The sequence below is a fragment of the Grammomys surdaster genome, unplaced genomic scaffold (genome assembly GCF_004785775.1).
Source record: "Grammomys surdaster isolate TR1022 unplaced genomic scaffold, NIH_TR_1.0 309, whole genome shotgun sequence".
Classification (NCBI taxonomy): domain Eukaryota; kingdom Metazoa; phylum Chordata; class Mammalia; order Rodentia; family Muridae; genus Grammomys; species Grammomys surdaster.
Window position 1 is genome coordinate 1843480 of NW_021604728.1, and position 24967 is coordinate 1868446.

The window sequence follows — 24967 nt, forward strand, 5'->3', positions numbered from 1 at the left end:
TATCCTTCAGAATGTGGCCTTAAAATTTTGTATGCCTTCCTTTTAGAGAAACAACTTCCAGCCTAAAGGACCAAATCAGACCGAAAAAAAAAAAACCTTCCGGCGGTAGTGACGTAACCAGGACTCACCACGCTCCCGCCCCTCGCGGCCTTCTGACTGGTGGGTATGATGATCCACGTGGTCACGCCCTCTGGGGCGTGGCTTTCCCGCCAGACACCGCCCCCACCACGGTACTGGCAGCTTGTTCCGAAGTGTTTGGAAGCCCTGTTTGTATTACGCCAGTGTTATCCACGGCCTGACGCTGTGCCACGCGACTGCATTACCAATACAAGGAAGTCTAACAAGTATCACAAGCTCGAGGACTGACTGGACTATAAAGTGGGACTTGTCTTAAAAAGTAAAAAGATGTCTGCAATGTAGTTCAGAACTCTTGGGTTCAGTCTCTAGTATGTGAAGAGATCGGAAAAGAGAGGAAGTTCTCGCAACAAACAATATACTATATTAAACTGATCCCACAGCTACATGGGAAAAATGGCAAGTCTACATTTTTTTTTCAGTGCTAGAGACTGTATCCTGGGCCTTGAAAGTGTCTAGCAACCTCCCCACCTCCAAGCTGCATTTCTAACCCCCAATAAAAATTACCATAGTTTTACTAAGGTATAATTTACATACTGTAGAATTTACTCTTGTGTACAATTTGAATAAATTTGCAGCTGTACACCCATTTCTATAATCCAGCTTTAAGGGCACTTTCATTGGACTAGCTCTTCTCACCCCCTTCTTTCAGCCCCTGGTGACCACTGCTCTGTTTCTGAATGTCCATGCCTGTACATTTCATAACAATAAGATTCATATATCATATAGCTTTGAGTTCTTTCTCAAATTGTATCCATGTTGTACATCTTTTAGTGCTTCATTCTCATTGCTGAATTATATTCTATTGTTTGGATATTTCTTTTGTTTCTGTTCATCAGTCAATGAACAAATCTGAAGGGTCTTGAGGTAGACAAAAGGACTGACAGGGTCCCAGCTTTATATGTCCATGGGGGTAATGGGGGAAACTGCTGTGTCTACTGAGGACTGTTGGGTGCCAAGGACTTTGCCAGATGCTGTCTAATATCCCTGCTTTCAGAAAACTTACTTCTTGAAGATCATATAAAGGTGGAAGGAATGAACCAACTCTACAAGTTGGCCTCTAATCTCAACATGTGCACCATGATACACTCACCACATGTTTACACATATCGTGCACACACACGCGATAATAATTTTAAAACATTTTTAGAGACCTCTCATCAATCTCAGCCAGTTCCTAAACAAAACCTATCTGTGGAAATCTGCTTCAAATTTGCCTGAGAGGGTAGTGATCACGTGAAGATCTAGGAGAGTGTTAAATATGAGTAGCATGAGGAGGGGAGGTCAGTGTGAGGCTAGGGAATGGCCACAGAGGATCTGTGGCAATGGGAAGGCAGAACTTTCAGAGATGGCAAAGGCAACAGTAACCAGAAGTAAGTAATGGCCCAGGCAGGAACTCTGGCTATGGGAACAGCTCATTCTTCTCATGTAGAATGCAGTTGCTCTTCGAGAGAGATGAAAGATGATGCCTGGGTTTTGACCCGAGTCACAAGGTCATATTTTCTGAGATGCTGAAGACCATGAAGGCAGGCTTTCATGGTATGTGTGGGTGGTGTGACAGCATCTACTCTAGTTTAAAGAGAATTTGAGATGTCAGAAAGACAAGTAACACACTATCCAGTCACAGGCATAAGGCTATTACATACTCCAGGGAGCTCAGAGAGCATCGACTCTCTCAGAGTCTATTACACTCAGAAATAAGACTGGGGGGTGGGGTGGGTGGGGAATCTTTTGTGCAATGTATGGAAGCTTCACCTGTCAATAAAAGGTTATGAGCTTAGGCAAGAAATAGGGAGGTGGAAGTTCCTGAAGAGAGGATTCTGGAATCTGAGGCTTGGGAGAGATTTGGCTGGAACTCTTGTCTCATGAACCCTGAGGAAAGATAACAAGCCATGTGGCAGGACTTAGAATAGCACAAATGGGTTATTGACTTATGAGCTAGGTGGGGAATGGGCCTAAGCTTTGGGCCTAAGGATTTATTCATATATACTTCAGCCTCAGTTGTGATTTTGGGGAACTTGAGCACAGGTGAAAAGGCCCGTGGTTACAGTAGACTAGGAAGAGTTTCAAGGCAAGTGTTTATTCTCTTTGGTTTTAATATAAGTTATGGGGCTCTATGTTATATGATGTTTAAACTAATGTGTTTAATGGAACTTGTGATCAGGAGGCAGTTCTGCTATAGATCACCTGAGCTTACTTCATGTGGCTAACTATATCTGGTGAGTTTGTGAGACTGGCCTCTCCTACTTTATGGGCCTCTGTTCTCATTTCTTGAGGAGAAACCCAGCCCATTTATACAGCCCTGAGAGTGTATAAACATTAACTGGTGTGCATACAAAACTTGAGGGGAGGCAGAGAAAAGGCCAAGCCAGAGAACCCACAGGAACAATGCTGGGTTCCTCTTTCATGCCACACTTGAAGTTGGCTCCACACTGGACTTTTGTGATCTTTTTACTAAGTTTCAGTTTCCTACTTCTGAGCTTCAGCTGCCAAGTGTCTAGGTCTGTTACCCAGGCCTCACTACAGCTATGTAAGGCCATCCTGGCTTGCTATCACTCTCTTAGGCTACCAGACCAATGCAGGGTAAGATGTCACCAGGGTCCCCTCAATTGGCAGAAACCCACTTTGAACTCCAGCTACACCTTTGGGTTAGCTGTGTCTTTGATACAAACACAGTTCCAGGGTAGGGAAGCCTGCTGGAATCCTGGTCTGACCATCCCACCACCCCTTACCTACAGTATAAAGTAATCAAGATGAGTAAGCCTGAAGTTTTAATCAGCTTTTTGTAATTGGAACTAGGGGCTCCTTTGTTTTAAGCCAGTTTGTTCAGTTGGAATTGGGAATCTGGCCTAATGAAGTTGTGCTGGGGGCAGCCTGGTTCCTTTAGCACCCCTATGACCCTTTTCTGGCTTGTGCTTAGAACCCTGCATGGCAGGAAGGGTTTCTTCTGATAGGACAAGGAACGATAGATACAACAAGGCAAGGCAGAGATGTAGTTCAAGCTGACCAGAAATTCAGACAGAGTTAACAAGGAATATGGAGTGCCTCTTGCTGCACCAGGAATCACGAAGTGGATATCTGCAGGCCCCACTCTGTGTATGTTCCAAGGCTAGGTTCAAGAGCTACAGAGAAAACAGTCTGTGTCAATTCTATGAGGAAACCTGAATACCCTATAGGTGATAACAGGCAGCATGACAACTCCAGATTATTGGGTTTTTTTTTTTGGGTGGAGTGGTTCAACTTGATTGGATTTAAGGTTACCTAGGAAACACTAGGAAACACAACTCTGGGTGTCTGTGAGGTTGTTTTCAGAAAGGTTTAACCGAGGAGCACAACCTTGCGTGTAGGCTATACCATCCCATGGGCTGGGTCCTCAACATGAACACAGTACAGAAAGCTGAGCACCAGCATTCACTTCTCTCTGCTTTCTGACTGCAGATTCGATGCGACAAGCTACTTCACATGCCATCAACATGCCTTTCCCAGTACAATGGGACTATACTTTCAAACTAGGAACCAAAATAAGCCCTTCCTTATTTCACATACCATCAAGAAAAGTAATTAATATAGAATCTAGAGAAAGGAAGTTCAGATGATTATAAAGACACTGCCCGAGTCCCACAAGCCTGCCTCTTTAAGCAACTCACTCAAATTATACTCAGGAATGCTCACCAAGGCCCAAAGTCCTCATGCTACAGCCTGATATGCAGGGATTGTTCTCTCTGTCTGTGTTTATCAGAAACTCTGTGGAGTCCCTTCGGCCTCTCTGAAGTGATTCTTAGACATTATGCGTTCTTAAAGAACTGAGGATTAAGTGATTCCCAAGGAGCTTGATGCCTTGGTGCTGATGCCCCAGCTTCTTCCCTTTGGAATAGGATCCTGTAGACCTGCGTACAGGGGCCAGGGATTAAATACCAAGCACCGGAGCTTAAGGGGCAGATAACACATTCAGCACTGCCCAGGTCTGAAAACAAAGATACTATCTTATACTATGTTCAGAGACACTCAGGTTTTGAGCTCAAACATCCAGTTGGCTCACCTTTTGACATTATCTGCTGGTGAAGCCACCAGATTGACTAGCAGGCAATAAAGTAAATATTAAGAGTAGTGAACAATTAGTGTAGTGAAGAATTAGTGGTGCCTGTCTGCATTAGCATGGAGCATGTGGCACTGCACATATGAATACGACACAAGAAGAGAAACAAACACAGCTCATTTATTAGAATCAAAAAAAGAGAACCATCTCCCACAAACACAGAGTACTGCCTCTCAGTCTACATCAAGAGCAAGACAACAGTTGAAAATTGTATTCCTGAGAAGCAAAAAGTTACCAGTTTGCAAACAAATATAACAGGTGATCTCAAGAAAAGATTACAAAAAAAACCTAAAAACAAAATTTCAAGTATTATTCCAGATGACATGGCAAACCTAATGTACCAGATCAGGGCTTGGGAAGCAAAGGCCCTGTCAGCCTGGAGCCATCTGGAGTTTCAGCAGGGAGCTGCTCTCAGGAACTGGAGGGCTAAGGGCAGAGGCTAAGGGCCTGGCCTGCTGGACAAGAGACACTGGCCAGCCCTGTGTCAAGGACCTGGATACTCGAGACATCCTCCCCAGGATTAGCAGTTTTGGACATTTGATAATTTTTTTTAAATAAACAGAAACATATGCTCATTCTTCCAAATACCAGGCTATCCCTAATTTTAGTCAATTTGTAAATTATAAATTATAGTATTTGTGCTACAGTTTTTAATATTTAAATCTTATTAGAAGATAAGCACCAAACTTATTAAAATAAAAAATATACAAAAGGCTGTGTCTTTCCAGACAGAAGACTATCCTATATATCCCTGGAGGCTGTAAACTTATGCTTCCTTTCCTTCTGGAGAATGCTTCTGACATATCTGACAGCTTTTCCCACGAACTTTTCCATTTTAACTGTAGTCAAGGTACAAGGTAGAAAAGATACAAAAGTATAAACCTGCACTGTCACTGCCTCATCACACAGGAGGGGAGAGCTGCCTAGTGGCAGGGAGGTCTCAGTCTACTGATCCTCTTGCACTGACTAGAAGGCCATTGTGGCCAGTAGGCCTCCCAGGTTACCAGAGGATTTGGTATGTGTATCACCGAGGATAAAGTTCTACAAAGGGAAAAGCTACACCAGAGTGCCTGACCAGAAACCCCAGCGCTGCTTAGGGAAAACCGTAAAAATGCCCTTAAAGTGTTTGAAAGGGGTATTTTAAAAAACACAGTATCATTGCCTCCTGTGCTCTGTAACTGTTTCATGGGTCTCCTCCAATATTCAGTTCTTGAACCTTGTTTGCTCACAGATGTGATTGAATTTCCTGCAGAGAAAACATCAAAGACTATTCAAACTGTGAAACTGCACACTGTAATTGACACATAAGAACATGTGTGAATCATGTGAACCCACTCAACAATTTTTATGCTTAAAAAAAAAAGATTGTGGTTTTTTTTTTAATTTTTAAATTGATGTGCATTTATATGTGTCTGTATGAGTATATGCCATGTGTGTAGAGATGACCATGGTGGCCAGAAGAGGGAATCAAATCCCCTGGAGCTGGAATTATAGATGGTTGTATGCTATTTTACATGGGTACTGGGAGCCAAACTAAGTTGTCTGGAATAACGGGAAGTGCTTTTAGCCACTGTGTCATCTCTCCAGCTCCACTAAGTATTTCTTTTTTTTTCCTCTTTTTAAATTTTAAAATAGCCAGGCGGTGGTGGCACACGACTTTAATCCCAGCACTTGGGAGGCAGAGGCAGGTGGATTTCTGAGTTCAAGGCCAGCCTGGTCTACAGAGTGAGTTTCAGGACAGCCAGGGCTACACAGAGAAACCCTGTCTCGAAAAAACAACAACAAAAAAAATTAAAATTAAAATACTATTCGGGAACTCACTCTGTAGACCAGGCTGGCCTTGAATTCACATAGATTTACCTTTGCCACCTGAGTGCTAGGATTAAAGGTGTGTGCCACCACTGCCAGATTATAGCATGCACTCTTAAATGCTGAGCCATCTCTACAACCTAAAATTTCCTTTCTTGAAACAGACGGTGTCTGCTGTTCATGCTAAAGCACAATGCAAAGTTTTATGCCACAAAACTACTCATTAAGAACTCATTCTAGAGCTGGATGTGGTGATGCATGCCTTTAATCCCAGCACTTGAAGTCAGAGGCAAGTAGATCTCTGTGAGTTTGAGGCCAGCCTGGTCTACAAAGTGAGTCCAGGACAGCCAGGGCTATACAGAGAAACCCTGTCTCAAAAAAACAAAACAACAATATCTCCCCCCCCCCCAAAAAAAAAACCAGTCAACTCTATCTCTATTCTTGTTTCTTATACTGTGGGCAACAGCTCCAATGCCTTAATCTGAACCAAAAATTAAGTACTAGCCAATGGATTGACTGGTAGAGGACCATGGCACTGTTTTAAAAACAGGAGCAGAAAGATTGGTGCTGCACACTGACTCTGACTTCCTAAGGCAATGCACATGTTACTGTGAACAGAACTTGAAGACTATGTTGAAGACACCATGGTGGGGGTTGTAATGGCTCGAATCTGCTTGACCCAGGGAGTGGCACTATTAGGAGGTGAGGCCTTCCTGGAGGAAGTTTGTCATTGTGGACGTGGGCTTTAAGACCCTCATCCTAGCTCCCTGGAAGTAAGTCTTCTCCTAGCAGCCTTCAGATGAAGATGTAGAACTCTCAGCTCCTCCTGCACCATGCCTGCCTGGATCCTGCCATGTTCCCGACTTGATGATAATGGACTGAACCTCTGAACCTGTAAGCCAATCCCAATTAAATGTTGCCTTGGTCGTAGCATGTGTTCATAGCAGTAAAACCCTAACAAAGAAAGGAGGCGTTAAGTTACAACACAACCTCCACACACACAATAGGAAGAAAAACCCAGGTGTTACTCTATCACACAAATAGGGCCAGTAACTTGGGAGACATGTGCTTAGACCACAGCTGTTGGCCCAGAGAGAGCTAGCACTAGAATCTGCCTGTCGGCTCTAGAAGCTGTCAGGCAAGGCACAATGTGACTCATCCATGAAGACACAGATAAAAGATGGAGGACACTTGCAGAGAAGCCATTTAGGAAACACAGTAATGAGAGCACAATTTCTATTTGAAAACACTATTTTACATACTGCATGATTTTATAGAAGTATTGGGATTAAATTAGCATACATATGTGTATTTGGGGGATGGAGTAGGATTCTGGGAACTGAAGACATAACTTTACACTCTACTACTGAAGTACACCTAAAGTCCCCAAATTAGTGCATTTTTTTAGCAATAATTTATATTACTGTTGTCTTCCCAAGCTCTGAGCCCGAAAGACGTGCAGTTGACCCAAATGTTCCCTACTCACATTGCATGGTGAGCCTTCACCTGAGTGCGACAGTTACGGCCCCAGTAGCAATCAGGACGGGATGTTACGGTCACTGGAAAAGAGAAGGACATGTCTACATTACATGTATCATGTATCTCATATGTAGCTAAATGAATTTAACTGGACATACAAGGAAACTCAGCACAAAGCATCTTTGTCACTCGGTGTGTGTGTATGTTCATATAGGTGCAAGCCTGTGGGTACAAATGTATGTGTAGAAGTCAATGTTGGGCATCATCTACTTTGAATTTTTTTTTGGGGGGGTTGGGGGGGATAAGGTCTTTCACTAGCCTGGGACTTGCCAATTAGGCTAAGCTAGGGATCTTCTTGTTTGTGCCTCCCTAGTTCTGGAGTTATAAGTATGAAATGCTACACCTGGCTTCTGGCAGCTGCTGCTGCTTCTGTGAACTTGCTCTATAGAGCCAGCCAGCCTTGAACTCAGAGGTCCACCTGCCTATACCTCCCAAGTACTGGGATTAAAGGTATGTGCCAGCCACCTTCTTTGTTTTTAAAACAGGCTTATTTATTTTATGTGTACTAATGCTTTGCCTACATGTACATAAGTACACTGTGTATGTGCTTGGTGACCATGAAGGCCAGAAAAAGGTGCCAGATAAGCTGCCACATTGGCTTGTTGAACTGAACCTGGGCCCTCTGTAAGACCCACATAACCATAACCACCTCCTCCTCTCTCTCTTTTTTTTTTTTTTTTTTTTTTTAAGGGGTATGGGTTTTTTTGTGTAGTTCTGTCTGTCCTGAAACTCACTGTGTAGACCCTAAACTTCAGAAATCTGCCTGCCTCTGCCTCCCAAGTGCTGGGATTAAAGGTGTGCGCCACCACTGCCCAGCTGCTTTCTTCTTTTTTTTAGTAAAACATGAGGACTGAACTGGGTCTTCACACCAGCACAGCAAGCCCTTTACTAAGCTCACATGCTAGCTTACATCTTATCTCTCCTTATGATCAGTTTTCATAGACCATGCCAAGATTGCCAGACAAGAAAAACAAATCTATCTGAAAACCAAGTGAAAGAAACGTATTGCTCCAGTAATGTCTGTCTGATGTCTTTATGTATCTTGACCAAGTCTGAAAAGCAAATGCAACCTCAGCCATCCTATGTGCCTGTCTTCTGCCTACAACTTCTGCTAAGTATAGAGTATAATGCCATACTAAGTGTCTGTTAGAATTGACTAGTGACACCAATACAGACAGAAATGGTTTGTGGGCTCCTTACCTGGCAACTCAGAAGCAGGAATGTTCTGACGATACTGGTAGGTCAGCTCTCGGAAGCTACGCAGACCACAGCAGTAACATAGCACAGTATTTCCAGTGATTCTGTAATCTGGGGGAACATAGCTATATCTGGACACAGCCATTTATCAAGCAATATCATTTTCTAACACCAAAATAGACACAATACAAACTAGTAGGAAACTAACACACTAATCCAATAGATTAGACATTTGGAAAATAATCCCAAAACCAATCTAAATGCCAATTTAGCTGGATTTTTTAAAGATTTATTTGTATTTTATCAGTGTTTATGTACATGAATGTCTGTGCATCATATGTGTGCAGTACCTGCAAAAATCAGAAGAGGCACTGGATCCTCTGGAACCAGAGTTACAGAGCCACCATGTATGTTCTGGGAACCCTGGTCCTCTATAAGAGCAACAAATGTTCATAGCTACTAAACCATCTCTCCAGCTCCATTAGTTTAGTTTTTAATAGTAAAATAATCATCTATGGATTAAAATTTTTAAATATTTAAAGCCCCCCCCAAAAGTTTTAAGATTGGAGAGAGTATTTTCTCTTGTGCTAAAGTTAATTAAATTGTAATTCCTTATCTGAAACACATGGGTCAGAGATATTTAATATGGTTAATTATTCCTTATCTAGATCATGTAGGTCAAAGGTATTCTGGCTTAGACTGATTTTTCAGATTTGGACATATTTGTGTATATGTTCTCAAGGATTAAAATAAATTATGTGTTTTGCCTGTATGTATACCACATGTGTAGTTAGTACTTGCAGAAGTCAGAAGGCACTGAATTCCACGGAAATGGAATTATGGATAGCTGTAAACTATTATGTGGGTTTGGGGAACCAAATTTGGATCCTATGTAAGAGCAGTCAGTACTCTTAACTGCTGGGTCATCTCTCCAGCTTCCCTACATGTTTTTTTGAGATAGGACCAGGCTGATATTGAACTCAGATAGATCTACCTGACTCTTGTTTCCCCAGTACTGAAATTAAGGGTGTGTGGCACCATCCCTGGTGATTTCTGTATATGTAATGAGAACTGGAGGACCCAATTCTCACCACAGAATCATTTAGATTTTCTGCACATCTCATACATATTACCTGAGGGTGATTTGACACAGTGACGCATCACCACAGGTCTGGTATAGACAGAATCTTTCTTGTGGTGTCATGTCTTTGGCAGTGTTACAGTGTTGAAGGCATTTTCAAATGTGGGATGCTAAACCTCCATGTGCTCAGAGTAAAATCACATACAAGAAATGACTTGTAAATATGACTACCTGCAATTTAAAATCTGAAATTGATATTAAAAAAAATATAAACTGTGAAGTAGTAACGCTACAGTAAGAACCTATCTATAACACAAAGGGGCAGTACTACATACTTTTACAAAGATAGTATGTCAATGCGGCCAAAGGACCCACACACACACCAGCACCAAAGAGCATTCGTAAAGTCCAGGGTCATAAATAAGCAGATATAGATGCAAAAAGGCCTTCAATTTTGTTAATGCACAAGGCATTCAAACAGTAAGTCACTGTCAGTTTCTCTCATATTCACAAAATTAAATGCCAAATGCAAAGCTAAAAGGCAGGCAATGCCTCAGACATGAAGGGGAACCTGCACAAACTTGGGAAGGTTGTGTGTTCCAGCAAAGACTCAGCTGAGCATACCAGTCATAAAAAAAAAAAAGAATCCCCACTACTTACTCTAAAATGAAAACTTCTAGGTGTACAGCATTGCAAGCTCAACAGCTGTGGCATAAATGTAGTGGAAAACGAGAAAGCAATACCATTTAACAAAGTAGGTAAGTAACGTTATGAGAAGAGACTTCAGTGGAGAGCTGGCAGCATAGCTGAGTTGGTACAATGCCTGCTTAAGGCCCCGGGTCTGACCTTAACACTTTGTAAAACTGAAGTAGTAAAATAGGCTGGCTTCTGCCAGCACTTGGGAGGTGAAAATTAGAAGTTCAAAGTCAGCTCTGGTTGTACAGTAAGTCTGAGTCTAGTCAGGCTCATGATCATTTTCTCTAAGCCTGTCCCTTTCCACGACTCTCTGTGTAATAATAAAAAACCAAGGCAAGGCTGGGGATTTAGTTCAGCAGTAGAGTATACACAAGTACCCTGACCAGTTTCCAGCACCTCAAAAACAATGCCTGGAGTTTTTTGGCTGAAGGGAGTGAGTGATACATGCTGAGCAAACACAGTGCCTTTAGTAACAGGACACCATCTGCAATGTCACCTGAAAATGGGGTTACATTTCTGAAGAGCTTGGATGCACATGAAAACGCTATTTCCACATTTGTTTTATTCTTTGTTTATCATTTCCAATGCTTGGGACAAAACCCAGGGAGGGCCTCACAAATGCTAGGTAAGCAGTGTGTATGTAAGCACTAACCCAGGCCACTCAGCCAGTGGCTTAGCTGTGGGATTTCAAGTGAGTTTTACTTTATCCTATGTTCTTCCAAAAGATTACTTGTATTTCCCTTTTTGGTTTTTTGAGACAGGGTCTCTCTGCAAAGCCCTAGCTATGTAGACTAGGCTGGCCATCTGACCTCAAACTCACAGAGATCTTCCTGCTTCTGACTCTTGAGTGCAGGGATTATAGGTGTGCACTACCATGTCCAGACTTTTCTCCCCCACCCCCTTTCTTTCTTTTATGTGAGTTCACTGTAGCTGTCTTCAGACACACCAGAAGAGGGCATCAGTTCCCATTGTAGATGGTTGTGAGCCACCATGTGGTTGCTGGGAGTTGACCTCAGAACCTCTGGAAGAGCAGTCATTGCTCTTAACCAATGTCCCATCTCTCCAGCATCCAGCCTTTTCTCTTTCTCTCTCTCTCTCTCTCTCTCTCTCTCTCTCTCTCTCTTCTTTCATTCTTTCTTTTTCTTTTTTAAGTATTTATTTTATTTATAGTTGTGCCAGAGTATATACCCATGGAGGCCAGAAGAGGACGCCAGATCCCTGCAGCTGGACTGACAGGTGGCTGTGTACCAATAAGTGGGTGCTGGATTTTGTCTGAGTGTACTGGAAGAACAGGAAGCCACTCATATTTTCTGTATGAGCTACTCTTATTACAATACAAAATCAAGAAATCAAAGGTGCTCACAGAAGTTGTATGGGCTGCCAACCACAGACAAAACACACCAGACCATAATCACCAGAAAGAAATAGCTCAAGAGATTTTAAGCAAATTACTCACATTTCTATTAATAAACATTTAAGTCTTAGAAAAAAAAAACTGCTACAATTTCTATAGCCTCCCACACTATGTACTCCTCAGGAAGAAAGCACAGTACCCAACTTTATCTGCCAACTCAGTGCCAACAAGTGACAAAGTTGTGGAGGCTCCCTTAGCCACGCCCCCTTGGCCACGATCCCATCCTTTCCTAATAGGGAGAGAAGGTGCTAGAATAGATATACAGGCTTCAAGTGCACCAAGGTTTTTTGTTTTGTTTTTTTTTTTAAAAAAAAAAAAAAACCAACAAGTTTTTAAAACATCAAAAGTGATTAGGCATGGGCTGGAGAGATGGCTCAGCAGTTAAGAGCACTGACTGCTCTTTCAGTGGACCTGAGTTCAATTCTCAGCAACCACATGGTGGCTCACAACCCTCTGTAATGGGATCTGATGTCCTCTTCTGGTGTGTCTGAGGATGGCAACAGTGTACTCATATGCATAAAATAAATAAATTTTTTTTTAAAAAGCGATTGACAGGTATGGCAGCTCACATCTGTCATCCCAGCACTAGTGAGGAAGACAGGAGGATCAGGAGTTCAGGGACAGCCTAGGCTACACTGTGGGACTCTGTCAAAACAAAACAGTATCTAGACCCTCCTCTATCTTCTTAGGAAGGGTCAGAGTCAAAGACATATATCTATAGTAATACAGACAGGTAATACTGCCAAGTGTGGCCTGCCAAGATCTTACCACTTTATAAGAAACTAAGACACCCTTAAAAACTCATGCCCATTCTGGAGGACAGAGCTAGCTAAACATTGCTTACCAGACAGTATAAATACACCCCGCTGTAGAGCCAGGAGACTCTCGGTCAACATATTTTTCCATGTCAGACCCCTGGTTGCCAGGTAATTCTGTGATAGGAAAAAGGTTGAAAAGAAATTCCAGTTTAGATGAATCACTCAACTAGTAAGGGGGATACTTCATAAAAGGCTGGGAATGTAGACAAAGCCAGAACACAGCTGTCCTTGAATGGCATTTTCACAGAGCCAGTGGATAAACTACAGTCAGTTCCCTCATAGGTTTCACAAGCTCTCTGCCAAGAGGCTCTTTTGCTTCTGGACCTGAAGAAGAGTCACGATTCTCTCAAAAAATTCCACAAAGGCCTTCACAGCACAAGAACAGATAAGACACTGAAGGGGAGAAGGAAAATAGCAAGCTTTAACATTAAATACTATTAAAAAGGTCAGAGAAATAAGAAAACAGACTGTTAGTCACAGTGTTGCTTCTAACATTCTTCAAATCAAATCATTAAATTGCCAACATCTGCTTTTTGTAAACAACCTACCAGATCCCCCTTCCCTGATTTTCTGAAGAGGCAGATGTGCCTTTGGGAAGGGACAATCTCCAATGTCTGCTTAGATCCTACTTGGCCTCTATAAGCCACGGATGACTTTGGTAGAACCTAATCTCCTTGAATAGAAGCTAGCACACCCCAAGGAGAATTTCTCCTTTTTATCTCTGAGGACTATTAAGTTTCTCCCTTCTATACTCGCCCTCCAACCTCCTCACCAAGGGTGACAAGTATAGCTGAATGCTAGGCCCTTGTTTTCCCTGACACTGTTCAAGGCTGTTACTAAAAGGTGTTTTAATATCTGGTGATGTGTTCAAGTAAATAAATGGTCTCAAAGGGAAGCAAAGTTCTCAACACGAGCACAGAGGGTGCAGAACTGAATATATTACAATTCTAAGACCTGCGCTAGCTTCCTCAAACACGGGAAGAAAATATTCAGAAAAAGGAGCCAGAGCAAGCCAGGATTTAGAAACCCTTTCTCTAAGATTTATTAGCCAATTGCTACAGTCTGACAGCACAATGAACAGACAGGGATTTCCTCGTTTTGGAACATGTGGAAAACTTGATATATTAGAATCATGGAACTAACTGATTGTACTGGTCAGAAAATACAGTGTGTGTTTTTGACAGTGTACATTTTCAGGCAAATGCTAAAGAGAAAATGTGTGTCATAACAGAAACCACAAAAGTTATAGGAAAGCTTCTCTGTTTTCACTGATTCCCCAGGACAAGTATGGAGGTGATACCTTCAGGATATCCGATTCATAATTGTTATTGTTCAGCACTCCATCCAAGCACTTGTCCCCCAGGTTGAGCTCTGCCAGAGGAAGGAAGAATATTATCTGTTTTATTAGGATTCCATGTATCTTATCAAACTATTGTTTGCCTGACAGAATAACCAAATCTCTTTCCATCAAAGATTATAAAAAGCTAACAAGGTAAGGAAATGGCTGAGTCAGTAAAATGCCTGCCACACAAGCATGCAGACCTGAGTTTCAATCCCCTGTATAAATACAGAAAAGGAAAGAAAAACCAAGCCAAGTGTAGCAGGGCATGTCTGTAACACTAGCATTGGTAGAGGGAAGAGACAAGTGGATCCCTGGAGATTGCTGACCCAACTAGTCCTAGCCAAGTGGTGAGCATTAGGGTTCACTGAAAGACTGTCTCAAAATAAGGATGATGAAATATAATAAACAGAGTTAATGCCCAACTAGACATCATATACTACCAAAAGCTCCAGTACCAGGAATAGGTTACATCTCTTTTAGTCATTAGCTAAAGGAGTTCCATAGACCACTCCCAGACAGTACAGGTTATTGCCAATATTACAGGTTATCTTCCACAATCTGAGGTAAGACCCTATTGCTGAAATTGTCACATACTTATGTCACTAAACATGGAAAAATTAAGCTGGTACTCAACCAGACACTTCGCCCCTACTAACTAGCATTCCAAGTGCTCAAATGCTACCGGAGGCAGAAAGTAATCAACAGCCTCACCCAGCTAAGAACCCTGTGTGCTATAATAGTGACCTATCTGCAAGATACACCCACTGGTGCAGTAGTGGTACAAATGTAATGAAAGTAACCAAACACTTTTTAAAATTAACTTTAAGGCTCTCTCCATGAGATGGAACACGTACCCAAACTGTTAATGAGGTCAAGAATCTGGACTAGATAGGTCAGGGGCACTACAAGAAAATGTTCTACGACAGGAGCATAGCAATAAAATGATTGTTAGTGACATATCATTGTTCCCATAGATCCGAGCATTGCTCCACCATCTTCAGAGTAGCTGGTAAATCTTCTTATAGTAGCTGGTAAATTAACATAGAGACCTACTGTTGTGTCTGGACAGACCACATCAGGCCAATACAGTTCCACATGGGGTTTATTGTGGGGGAAGGGGGCAAAGGTGGTGGTGAAGACGAAGGGGAAAGAGAAAGAGGTCAGAGGGTCTGCCTTTTATTTGGATTGTGACATAACCGCTGGTAAAGGTAAAGGTGGGAGGTAAGCCAAGTGGATTCTGGGAATGTGTGGCAGTTGCCATGGCCACAGATGTGCGGGTCCCTGTCACCTAGGTGTGATGTCACTGGGTTTGGAGCCGATCTGCTATGCTGGTACCTGATATCATGCTGGTACCTACAAGTGGACTTTTGAGTTCTGAGCTCTAAATGGGATGTCTTTGTCATACTCCTCCCCTCAGGGCTAGGAGGACCAAGGAGGCGCAAAGACTGTAGGAGCAGAAACGTGGTGGAAGGCTCTTCAGATACAACAGGGCTGATGCACATATGAACTCATGAAGACTGTGATAGCGTGCATAAGACCTGAACAAGTTCAAGCCACACAAATTCCCAGCACAGCACTAAGAAGCCTCATTTCCAATCAAGAAGCTATTTGCAAGTGATGCTGCTCGGAAAGGGAAATCCCTTCTCTTCAGTGGAGTGATCGTGGGTGTGTCATCCACACTAGAGGGGCAGACTTCATACTCAAGAGTGGATGGCTAATTCAGAATGGATTCCACGGGTTGTTTTTTATCTTTTTGTTTTGTTTTGTTTCTCGACACACAGAAAAGTGGGGGTGGTAGTGGGAGATCTGGGAGTTTGAAGAGGGGAAAGAATAAGATCAACCTACATCACATGAAATAATTAAAAATTGCCGGGCGGTGGTGGCGCACGCCTTTAATCCCAGCACTTGGGAGGCAGAGGCTGGTGGATTTCTGAGTTCGAGGCCAGCCTGGTCTACAGAGAAACCCTGTCTCAAAAAAACAAACAAACAAACAAATTAAAAATCAAGAAAATTCAAAAAACAGTATCACTGACAAAAACAAATAAAAAAATTAAAATTTTAAAATGGAGAGCCAGGAAATGGCTCAATAGGTAAAAGCATCTGCTCTAAACCTGACAACCTGAGCTCAGTCTCTGAGATGCATGTGGTAAGAGAGAACTGAGTCCCACAAAGTCCTCTGACTTCATACATGTGATGGCAGGTGTGTGCACATACAAAAAAATGAAAATGAGTAATTCTTTAAAAATAAGGCAGGAGTCAATAGAGAACAGTCAATGTTGACCTTTGTCTTCTATCTGTACACATGTATGCACACAAAAACTCAAATATACATTTATGCTACACACACACACACACACACACACACACACACACACACACACACAGCACCATCACACCCAAACTAAAATGGAATCTTAAATAGAGAACAGGTAAAATTGATGCCCATCTCACTACTGAAACAGGGTCTACTTCCACTGTAGACTAAACTTCAACTTTTTTTCTTTGCGGAACGATCTCACTATATAGACCTGACTGGCCTGGAACTCTTATTAAGACTAGGCTGGCCTGGAACGTCCAGAGATCCACCTGTCTCTGCCTCCCTGAATATAGGTATTAAATTAAGCAACACCACACACCTGTTATCTTTGCATTTGCTATCCTCTCGCCTAAGTCTCTGGAAGGCTAAAATTATAGGGTACGGTTTTTATGTGAATAAGTAATTTCTCCTGTATAGGAAAACCAGTATTTTTCTTATTTTGTTACTGCTTGCTTTTGATGCAACATGGGTTTGAGACTTTTAAAGTGAGAAACCTCTGTAGTGTAGCAGAAAAGGGTAGGTAATCACTTGATGGCTCACAGAAGCCTCTTTTCTCTGAACATAACTCAACACCACCTGACCCAAATTCACTAAGAGAACTCACAAATGTCAAAGCAACTAAGGGCTGAAGAGTTGACATTACCACAGAATGGGGCCAAGCAGCCAAAGCAGCCAGTCCTCGTACAGCCCCAATACAGGTGGCAGAAGGGCTGCAGGCACACTGCACCTGTGGACAGAGGACAGTTGGTCAACTGAGACCTACAACTGTGGCTGTTCTCATACTTGAGGACATTTAGCACCAGACTCAAGACCTCAACTCTCTTTGAAAACAGCATTTCTGAGGTGTTTTCAATGAACTAGGGAGCAGAGACAGCATGGCAAGCAACACCTGAGGTAAAAGTGATACAACTATATAATTCACATTATCATATGTTATGTTATGTTAAAAATCGTGACCTTAAAGACAGCTTGGTCTCCGGCCCCAGCACCCAGACAGCCCTCGTTCACTGTCTCCCCAATCTGAGTATGTGATACACTTGAAGTAACTGCACATTCATGGCTTCAGAGAACTTTCTACTGACCATAAATACTGTTTTTACATTGTTATTGTGCTTGCCTTTGTAGAAAAGGTTTTTAATGTTTAATGTTCTCTACAATGCAAGTTTATTGAATATGGTACTAAATAAACCCTGGCTGAAATTCTTACAGGACTCAGTAGCTAAATTTTTTAAAGGGAATAATCATTTTGTAAAAGCAATCTCTACAGAATTAGCCAAAAGTAAAGACTGCCCTCTTAGCAAAATTTTAAGGACATAACCTCTGCTGCCACTTACTTCTCGGATACAAGGTAAGGTACTTTCTGGACTCTTCCAGGGATTCCTTTCAACATGCCTAGAAGTCACTCTGGTATGCCTGGGACTTGTTAGTTGCATATCCCAGAATGCACGTCCCTGCTGAGCTACTGTTTCTTCTGTGCTGCACTGAGTCCAGGATAGGAGAGCAATCTCCCCAGCAGCAGTCTCTGAGCACACAGAACACTCAACCTCACTGAAGTGGAGTGCTTGCACTGTATCAGACACTGTGCCCTTGATACGCAGGAGAATGGCTCTGGGACTCCAGGGACTTGTTGATGTGGCCACATGAGTTTGTATCTTTCTTTATTTAACAGCAATAATAGTCAAGCAACTTTCAAGTTGAGAAATATTTTTAAAAGGCAATAGATACAAGCTAGCATTTCAAGCAAAAGTAAATTCAAGCAGCCATTAAAGATGCAATGCTAGGAAGGAAACCCAGGAGCTTGTACATCTAAACAACTCTCCTACCACTCAGCTATGTCTCTATCCAAAGACCTCTTTTAATGGTAAGAAACATAAATTATAAACAAGATATTTCACCTATTAGAGTTATAAATAACATATTATATAATGACTGTAGTACTGATAAGAGAATGGATATAGAATCAGAACCCAGAAGAATCACACACATATGGAAATGTGGTCTCTACAGGGCAGTGTTATTAATTGGTGGGGAATTTAACACGCTCATGTGGGATCAAATGATTATGACTATATGCAGATGGAAAAAAAATCATCTTTGTTTTAAAGCTTACATAAAGTCAATTCCATTTGAAAATTAAGCCATGGAGGATACACAAGAATGTCTTCCTATTGCAGGGGGCACCTCAGGGAGACTGATATACTCACACTGTTGAGGGGCAACACGGGAATCCTGCTCACGCTCAGCTCTCCGGTCAGGCATAGGCTGGAAGCAGCAGGTGCATATGGCATGGCTTCCTTGAAGAGGGCACGTATAATCAGGGGCTGCTGACGTACATACATATTTAGGTCAGAGTAAGTCTAGGTATCAGGGGAAAGACAGCAGACAAAAAATTTACAACTAGAGAGGCAACTATGAAATACAAAGGAGAAGTGCCAGAACCCAGGAGGAATTCAAACTACTTCGTAAGTGGCCAAATGATATTCTGCTATTTGAAACACAGGAATTCAGGCTGGCTATAGCTCAGTGAGTATTTGTCTAGCATTTGAGAATCCTCAGCTTAATCTCCTGCACCAAAAATACACAATGCATGTACGCATACAAATATACAAATAAAATTAAAAATTAAAAAAAGTAAATGGACTAAGGTAGTTGAAATCAGGCATGGGTGGATACACCTATAATACTAGCCATTGGGAGGCTGAGACAGAAGATCAAGTTCAAGGCTAGCCTGAATTATAAATTAAGACCCTGTTTCAAAAAAGCAAAAAGGCTATCCTGGGCTATGGTCAAGCATCTACCTCTGGTTGCTGAGGACTGCTTTGCTTTCCCAACTGTGGGTTCTAGAAGTGGACCCCAAGAACCAGAAGAGAGTAGAGTAGCCAAGAATGTGCCTCCTAACTACCATCCTACGTTAGTGGCCTTCTAATACACTCAGGCTAAATAGCAGTAAAAGGGCCTGGGATCCTAAGGCTATCTTCAGTTTGGCAATGATTACAGTGTTGACTGTACTAAGAACTGGAAGAGCTACAACCAGAGTGGCCAGCCCCAGGCAGGGAGCACTGCAAAGCTACCTGAAGCCAGTTCAACCCTTAGAGCTAAGAACAGCATGCCACATGTAAGTAGGCAGCTCTCTTTTCCCTTCCTCTCATCTTCTCTGTTTTCCTTTTAAGTTGGAGTAGAACCCAATGCCTTACAAATAACTGCTTGGCACGTCCTCTATTGGTGAGCCGTATCTCAGCCCGTCCTTTGTTTTTCTCAGTGCATCTAGGCGCCTGTCTGGGAAATACACAACTGATGGGCAACACTATGGACATGCAAGTCAGCCAATGGGAATTCAGCATAATGCTAGAGAGAAGCCAGTCTCTTAAATTGGATAGTAGATACAGAATGATCATTTTGGCTTTGGAAAACTCCACTAAGAAAACTCCCTGAAGCAGTAGGCTGAAGAAAGACAAAAGTTAAAACCAGAACTGTCAATTGTTAGGTATGTCTGAAAGGGAAGACCCTCAAATAAACAATGTCCACTTAATTAATTAATTTTCTCTCTCTCCTCTCTCTCTCTTCCCCTCTGTGTATCTCTCTCTATCTCTTTCTTTCTGAGACAGAAAGGTCTCTCTGTTTAGGCCTGGTGATCCTAGAACTCTATATAAAGACCAGGGAAGCCTCGAATTCACAGAGATCCTCCTATCTCTACCTGGCTCTCCTCATTTCTTACCAATACTGGTTATGCCAAGCAAGAGGCTATGAGAGGCAAAGGATAGCTGAAGCAAAGGAAGAGCGAGCAGGAAAGACATCATAGAGGAATCACACCACAGGAAAATAGAACAAAAAACACAAGGATGTAACACAGTGGGAGGAAGAGCTCATGGTTAGACACCACGATCTTACCTATTGACAAGCTGGCAGATGTTGAAGGTGCTTCCCCACCAAGGGCCTGCGCAGCTCCCAGCTCACTATCTGGGACTGGGCAAGGAAGGGACTGCACTGCTTGCCTTCTGTACTCAGGACACTGTCTGCATACGATGTACGGCTGACTGTGAGGAGAAGAGCTGCAGTTACAAAGGAACAGGCTCCAGGCAGACATCATCACCTACCAGCTCCAGTTGCTGGGCTTCTACCCTTCAAGGCCTCTACTCTACTCTGCTCATCTGCAGCACCACTTCAGCATGTGTGAACAAGGCAGTGAACCCCACTTTTCTGCCCAGCTCCTACCACAGGGATGACACACCCATAACTACCTGGAACAGGGGTCTAAATGTGAGGATAGCATCCACCACAAGATAGCTGCTCTGTGCTCAGCCACTCTCCTGCTCAATCCTTCACACCTCATGCTTCAGCACATTCTACCCTGACCACTTACTCCCTACTTGGTGGACATGGACTCACAGGCTCCAAGGCCAAGAAAACCCAGGCTCATGAGAGAAAACTACACTGTAACTACTGCTAGTTCTCTCAATACAGGTATGTTCTTGCCTTGTTAGAATCAGAGCACAGCTGCAATCCCAGCATTGTCAAGGCTGAGGCAAGAGGATCTTAGTGAGCTAGGATTAAAGGTGTCAGCGGCCAGACTCAACTTAGTATGCCAGATTGACCAGAATATTCTCAGATGCTAGGCAATCACTCCATCACTCAACTACAGTTCTCAACCTTTTTTTGTTTTTGTTTGTGTTTTTGGTTTTTTGGTTTTTTTTTTTTTGGTTTTTGTTTTTTCGAGACAGGGTTTCTCTGTGTAGCCCTGGCTGTCCTGGAACTCACTCTGTAGACCAGGCTGGCCTCAAACTCAGAAATCCGCCTACCTCTGCCTCCCAAGCGCTGGGATTAAAGGCGTGTGCCACCACTGCCCGGCTAGTTCTCAACCTTTTAAAATAGTTTTGTTTTGAAACAAGAGTCTAAGCTTCTCAGGCTAGCTTTGAACTCACTCTGTATGCCAGAGGAGGTAATCTGCTCTTTATTTTTTAAAAATTATCATGCATGGCCTTGGCCCAAAATGGAGACCTGAAACCAATGTGTCACCAAGTAAAATTAGGTCTCAAAGGGCCATCTCCACTCTGCTTGGGTATTATGCCTCTCCTGTGATACTACTCTAAGAAATTATAACACTATCATTTACAGCCTAGGACTCACAGTCTCTTAAGAATTACATGTGCTTATGTGGGCAAAACAATACATATGACTTTTCTGCTATAGCCAGTGAACCAGGACTTTTGATGAGGGGGCCTCAGAAAATGAAGGGTATTGTTGGGGAGATTCAAAACCCACTGAAGAGTCTTGGAATGGTGGTTCATGCCTTTAATTTCACTGCTCAGGAGGCAGAAGTAGGCACATCTTTGTGAGTTCAAGGACAGCTTGGTCTACATAGTAAGTCCAGGATAGCCAGGGCTACATACAAGAGAGAGACGACTAAGCTAGGAGTGGTGGCACAGGCCTTTAACCCCAGCACTCAGGAGGCTGTGGAAGGTGGGATCAAGGCTAGCCTGGCCTAGATAGTGAGTTCCAAGATAGCAAAGGGTACATGAAGAGATTCTGTCTTAAAATTAATTAATTAAAAAGTCCATCAAGGCTCTCTGTGGTTCTTAACTTATTCATTGCTGCTCTGGGACCATTCAGTTCTGGCTATACTCCAATTTGAGGAAATAAGCTAAAAACATTAAGGAAACTGACTTACTGAGTCCTAGAGCTGTACACTCCACAGTTCAGTTAAGCACAGTACTAAGGTACTTCTCACCCGCAGATGCCCTCTTTGAGCCAGGCACAGGTCTAACCTGATGTCTGAGGATTCACTATCAACATCAGACAGCTCTAGCAGGTCCTCTGAACTTCCCTCCTCATCAGAGAAAGACCTCCTGACTCTGGGTTGCAGCATATCTTGAGTGATTTTATTCCTTGCATCCATACTTCTCACATCTTCTTCACTGCGACTCTTATCTAGACATAAAGGGCATAGCAACAGTCACTGTCGAGAGACATGTGGAGGTTTTGGCTTTTACTGTCTATTGTAATGCTATGTGCTGGTCCCTAAGATTTAGAGTCTGCACTTAGCCCCTGGGACCCTGCCCCCAAGTTAATTCTGATTGGTGAATAAAGATGCCGACAGTCAACAGCTGGGCAGAAGAGACATAGGTAAGGTTGAAGTTTCACAGACTTGAAGAGAGAAGACCATGAGGAAGAAAGGCAAAGAAGCCACATGGATGAAGAGCAACATGCAGAAGGGAGAAGGAGAGCCGCCATGGGCAAAGGGCCAAGAGAGCGTGGCTCAGAGGGTTGGCCAATTAGAATTAACAGCAGCCCAGATGGAACTCAGTAAATAGTAAGTGATAACTTGAAGTCACTGATAGAAAATTAGATTCTAACAGCATGGACGGTAGGCAGCTGCCTAGCTGTTATGCTACATGTAAGGCATATTAAAATATAAAGGCTGTATGTATTTTTCATCCAGGAACATAAATGGTCTAAGGTGGGGAAGAAGCCCAGCACCAGGAATGTTTTTCTACAGGACAGGACTAGAGAGACGATGGCTCAGGGCAGAGCTTCAGCCCCAGGTCCTACAAGAGAAAAGGTAGTGGAGCTGACCTGGGTGCTGGATAAGGTATGCTTCCACGAGGTTGTTCAGGATATGGTTTTTGCAAATCCGCTCCACTGGACATCGGCAGGTAGGGCACAGAGATGAACGCTCCATCCAACCAGAGTAGCAAGCTGCACAAAATGTGTGCATACAAGGCTGCAAACTGGCAGAATATGAAGGAATAAAGAACACATTTCCTGACAAAATCTTCCAAAGATCTGCCACTATTACACGCAAACAAAATCAGCTTCAGGCTGACCCAAACAGGATTGCAAGCTGGATCCCCAACCACGGGCAAATTGTGGAGAACTGTATCATCTAATCTAAAAATACTTAAAGCTCAGTATTAGAAGATACAAAATAAAAATTAGTAATAAAAAAAAAAATCAGAGCTATATGCCTGTTTTCAGAGAAAACAAATCATAGATCCAGCACCAAGTGTTTGGGTACTGAAAGTTGGGTAGGATCCACCTCCCAAGTTTCCAAACAAAAATCAAGAGAAGTTTCTCCCAAAGAGAATCCTGGGATCTTCATTCTATTGTAAGTATTATGTCTTTACCCAGGAATATTTTTTTTTTTTTTTGGTTTTTCAAGACAGGGTTTCTCTATGTAGCCTTGGCTGTCCTGGAACTCACTCTGTAGACCAGGCTGGCCTCGAACTCAGAAATCCGCCTGCCTCTGCCTCCCAAATGCTGGGATTAAAGACGTGCGCCACCACTGCCCGGCCCCAGGAAATGTTTAAAACCCAGTATACAACACATGATTCACCTACAAGGCAAAGACCAGGTTTGCTGGGTCACTCATGGCCTGCGTTAGTCAAAAACTAAGATTAATCACATCTCATAGATTCTGTGGCCCTGGTCTGCAGGTTCAAAAAAATCCTCCTTGTTGACACTACAAGTAAAATGGAAACCTGAGCAGATTACAGGGCAAAGAAGATCAAAGTCTGTTTTATTTATGGTCACTTCTTCAAACTTGTCAAGGGAGCTGGCACTGCTGAAGCCACCCTAGGATATGAAGCAGCACACCTCACACAATCATGCAGAAGGTCTTGACAGATGATACAGGTTAGTGTCTCCTCCATCTTGTCTGGCTTCACAGAGACGTCTTTGATATCCTCACTTGAGGTTTGGGCATTTCCATGCTGGTCTGCAACTAATAACTGGAGGTTCATGTTAAGCTCCCCATCTACAAGACAAAGGACAAATCCCAACAGTCACAACCACTTAACCTGAAGACACAGACAATCCTCACATTTCTATTGTCTACCAACAGCAGAGGAGACAAAGCCACTTAAAAAGACTTTTCCTGTTCTTCAGAGAGGCTCTCATGATGTAGCCCTGGCTGTCTATACAAGAACTCACTGTATAGACCAGACTGCCCTAGAACTCAAGATAATCTGCCTGCCTCAGCTTCCTGAGTGCTGGATTTCAAGGCATGTGCCACCATGCCTGGCTATGAAAACTATTTTAAAGATGGTCCCAAATAAGCCACATGTTCCTATGCCTAAATTCTGGTTTAAAAGAAGAGCTGCTGATGCATTAGACATAAAGATGACAAGTGGAAGGAGACATCAGTGGAATACTACTTTTATAAATGTCACTTTTGTTTAGACAAATAAAATATAACCCTATGCACAAAAGGAAGTGCTGGGGGAAAAAAAAACCTCTAAGGGGCACTGGAAGCTTTAAAAATGTCCTTTTGCCAGGCGGTGGTTGCACACGCCTTTAATCTCAGCACTCAGAAGGCAGAGGCAGGTGAATCTCTGAGTTACAGAGGCAGGTGAATCTCTGGACTACAAAGTGAGTGACAGAAACCCTGTCTTGAAAAACCAAAAAAAGAAAAAAAGATCCTTTCTTCTGATACATTTATATACATACATAAGCTACTACTGATATTATTTTTTTTTTTGGGGGGGGAGATTTCCTCATGCTGCCCTGATTAATCTCAAACTCATTAAG

General features: G+C 42.7%; 1 protein-coding gene across 3 annotated transcripts in view; it reads right to left on the reverse strand.

Moving 5' to 3' along the window:
• Positions 1-4331: 4331 nt before the first annotated feature.
• The window catches only part of Chfr (checkpoint with forkhead and ring finger domains), a 35163-nt gene continuing 14527 nt past the window's right edge, over positions 4332-24967 (reverse strand). For 2 of the 3 annotated variants that reach the window (XM_028777372.1, XM_028777374.1), the window contains 11 exons: positions 24035-24194; positions 23015-23169; positions 22207-22369; positions 20333-20478; positions 18649-18768; positions 17088-17171; positions 14086-14156; positions 12812-12899; positions 8780-8887; positions 7527-7599; positions 4332-5477 (listed from right to left, as the gene is read on the reverse strand). In XM_028777372.1, coding sequence (XP_028633205.1) covers positions 5435-5477; positions 7527-7599; positions 8780-8887; positions 12812-12899; positions 14086-14156; positions 17088-17171; positions 18649-18768; positions 20333-20478; positions 22207-22369; positions 23015-23169; positions 24035-24194 — 1211 coding nt within the window. In that variant the 3' untranslated portion in view covers positions 4332-5434. The remainder of the gene's footprint in view (positions 5478-7526; positions 7600-8779; positions 8888-12811; positions 12900-14085; positions 14157-17087; positions 17172-18648; positions 18769-20332; positions 20479-22206; positions 22370-23014; positions 23170-24034; positions 24195-24967) is intronic. The other variant, XM_028777373.1, reaches the window with a different exon arrangement.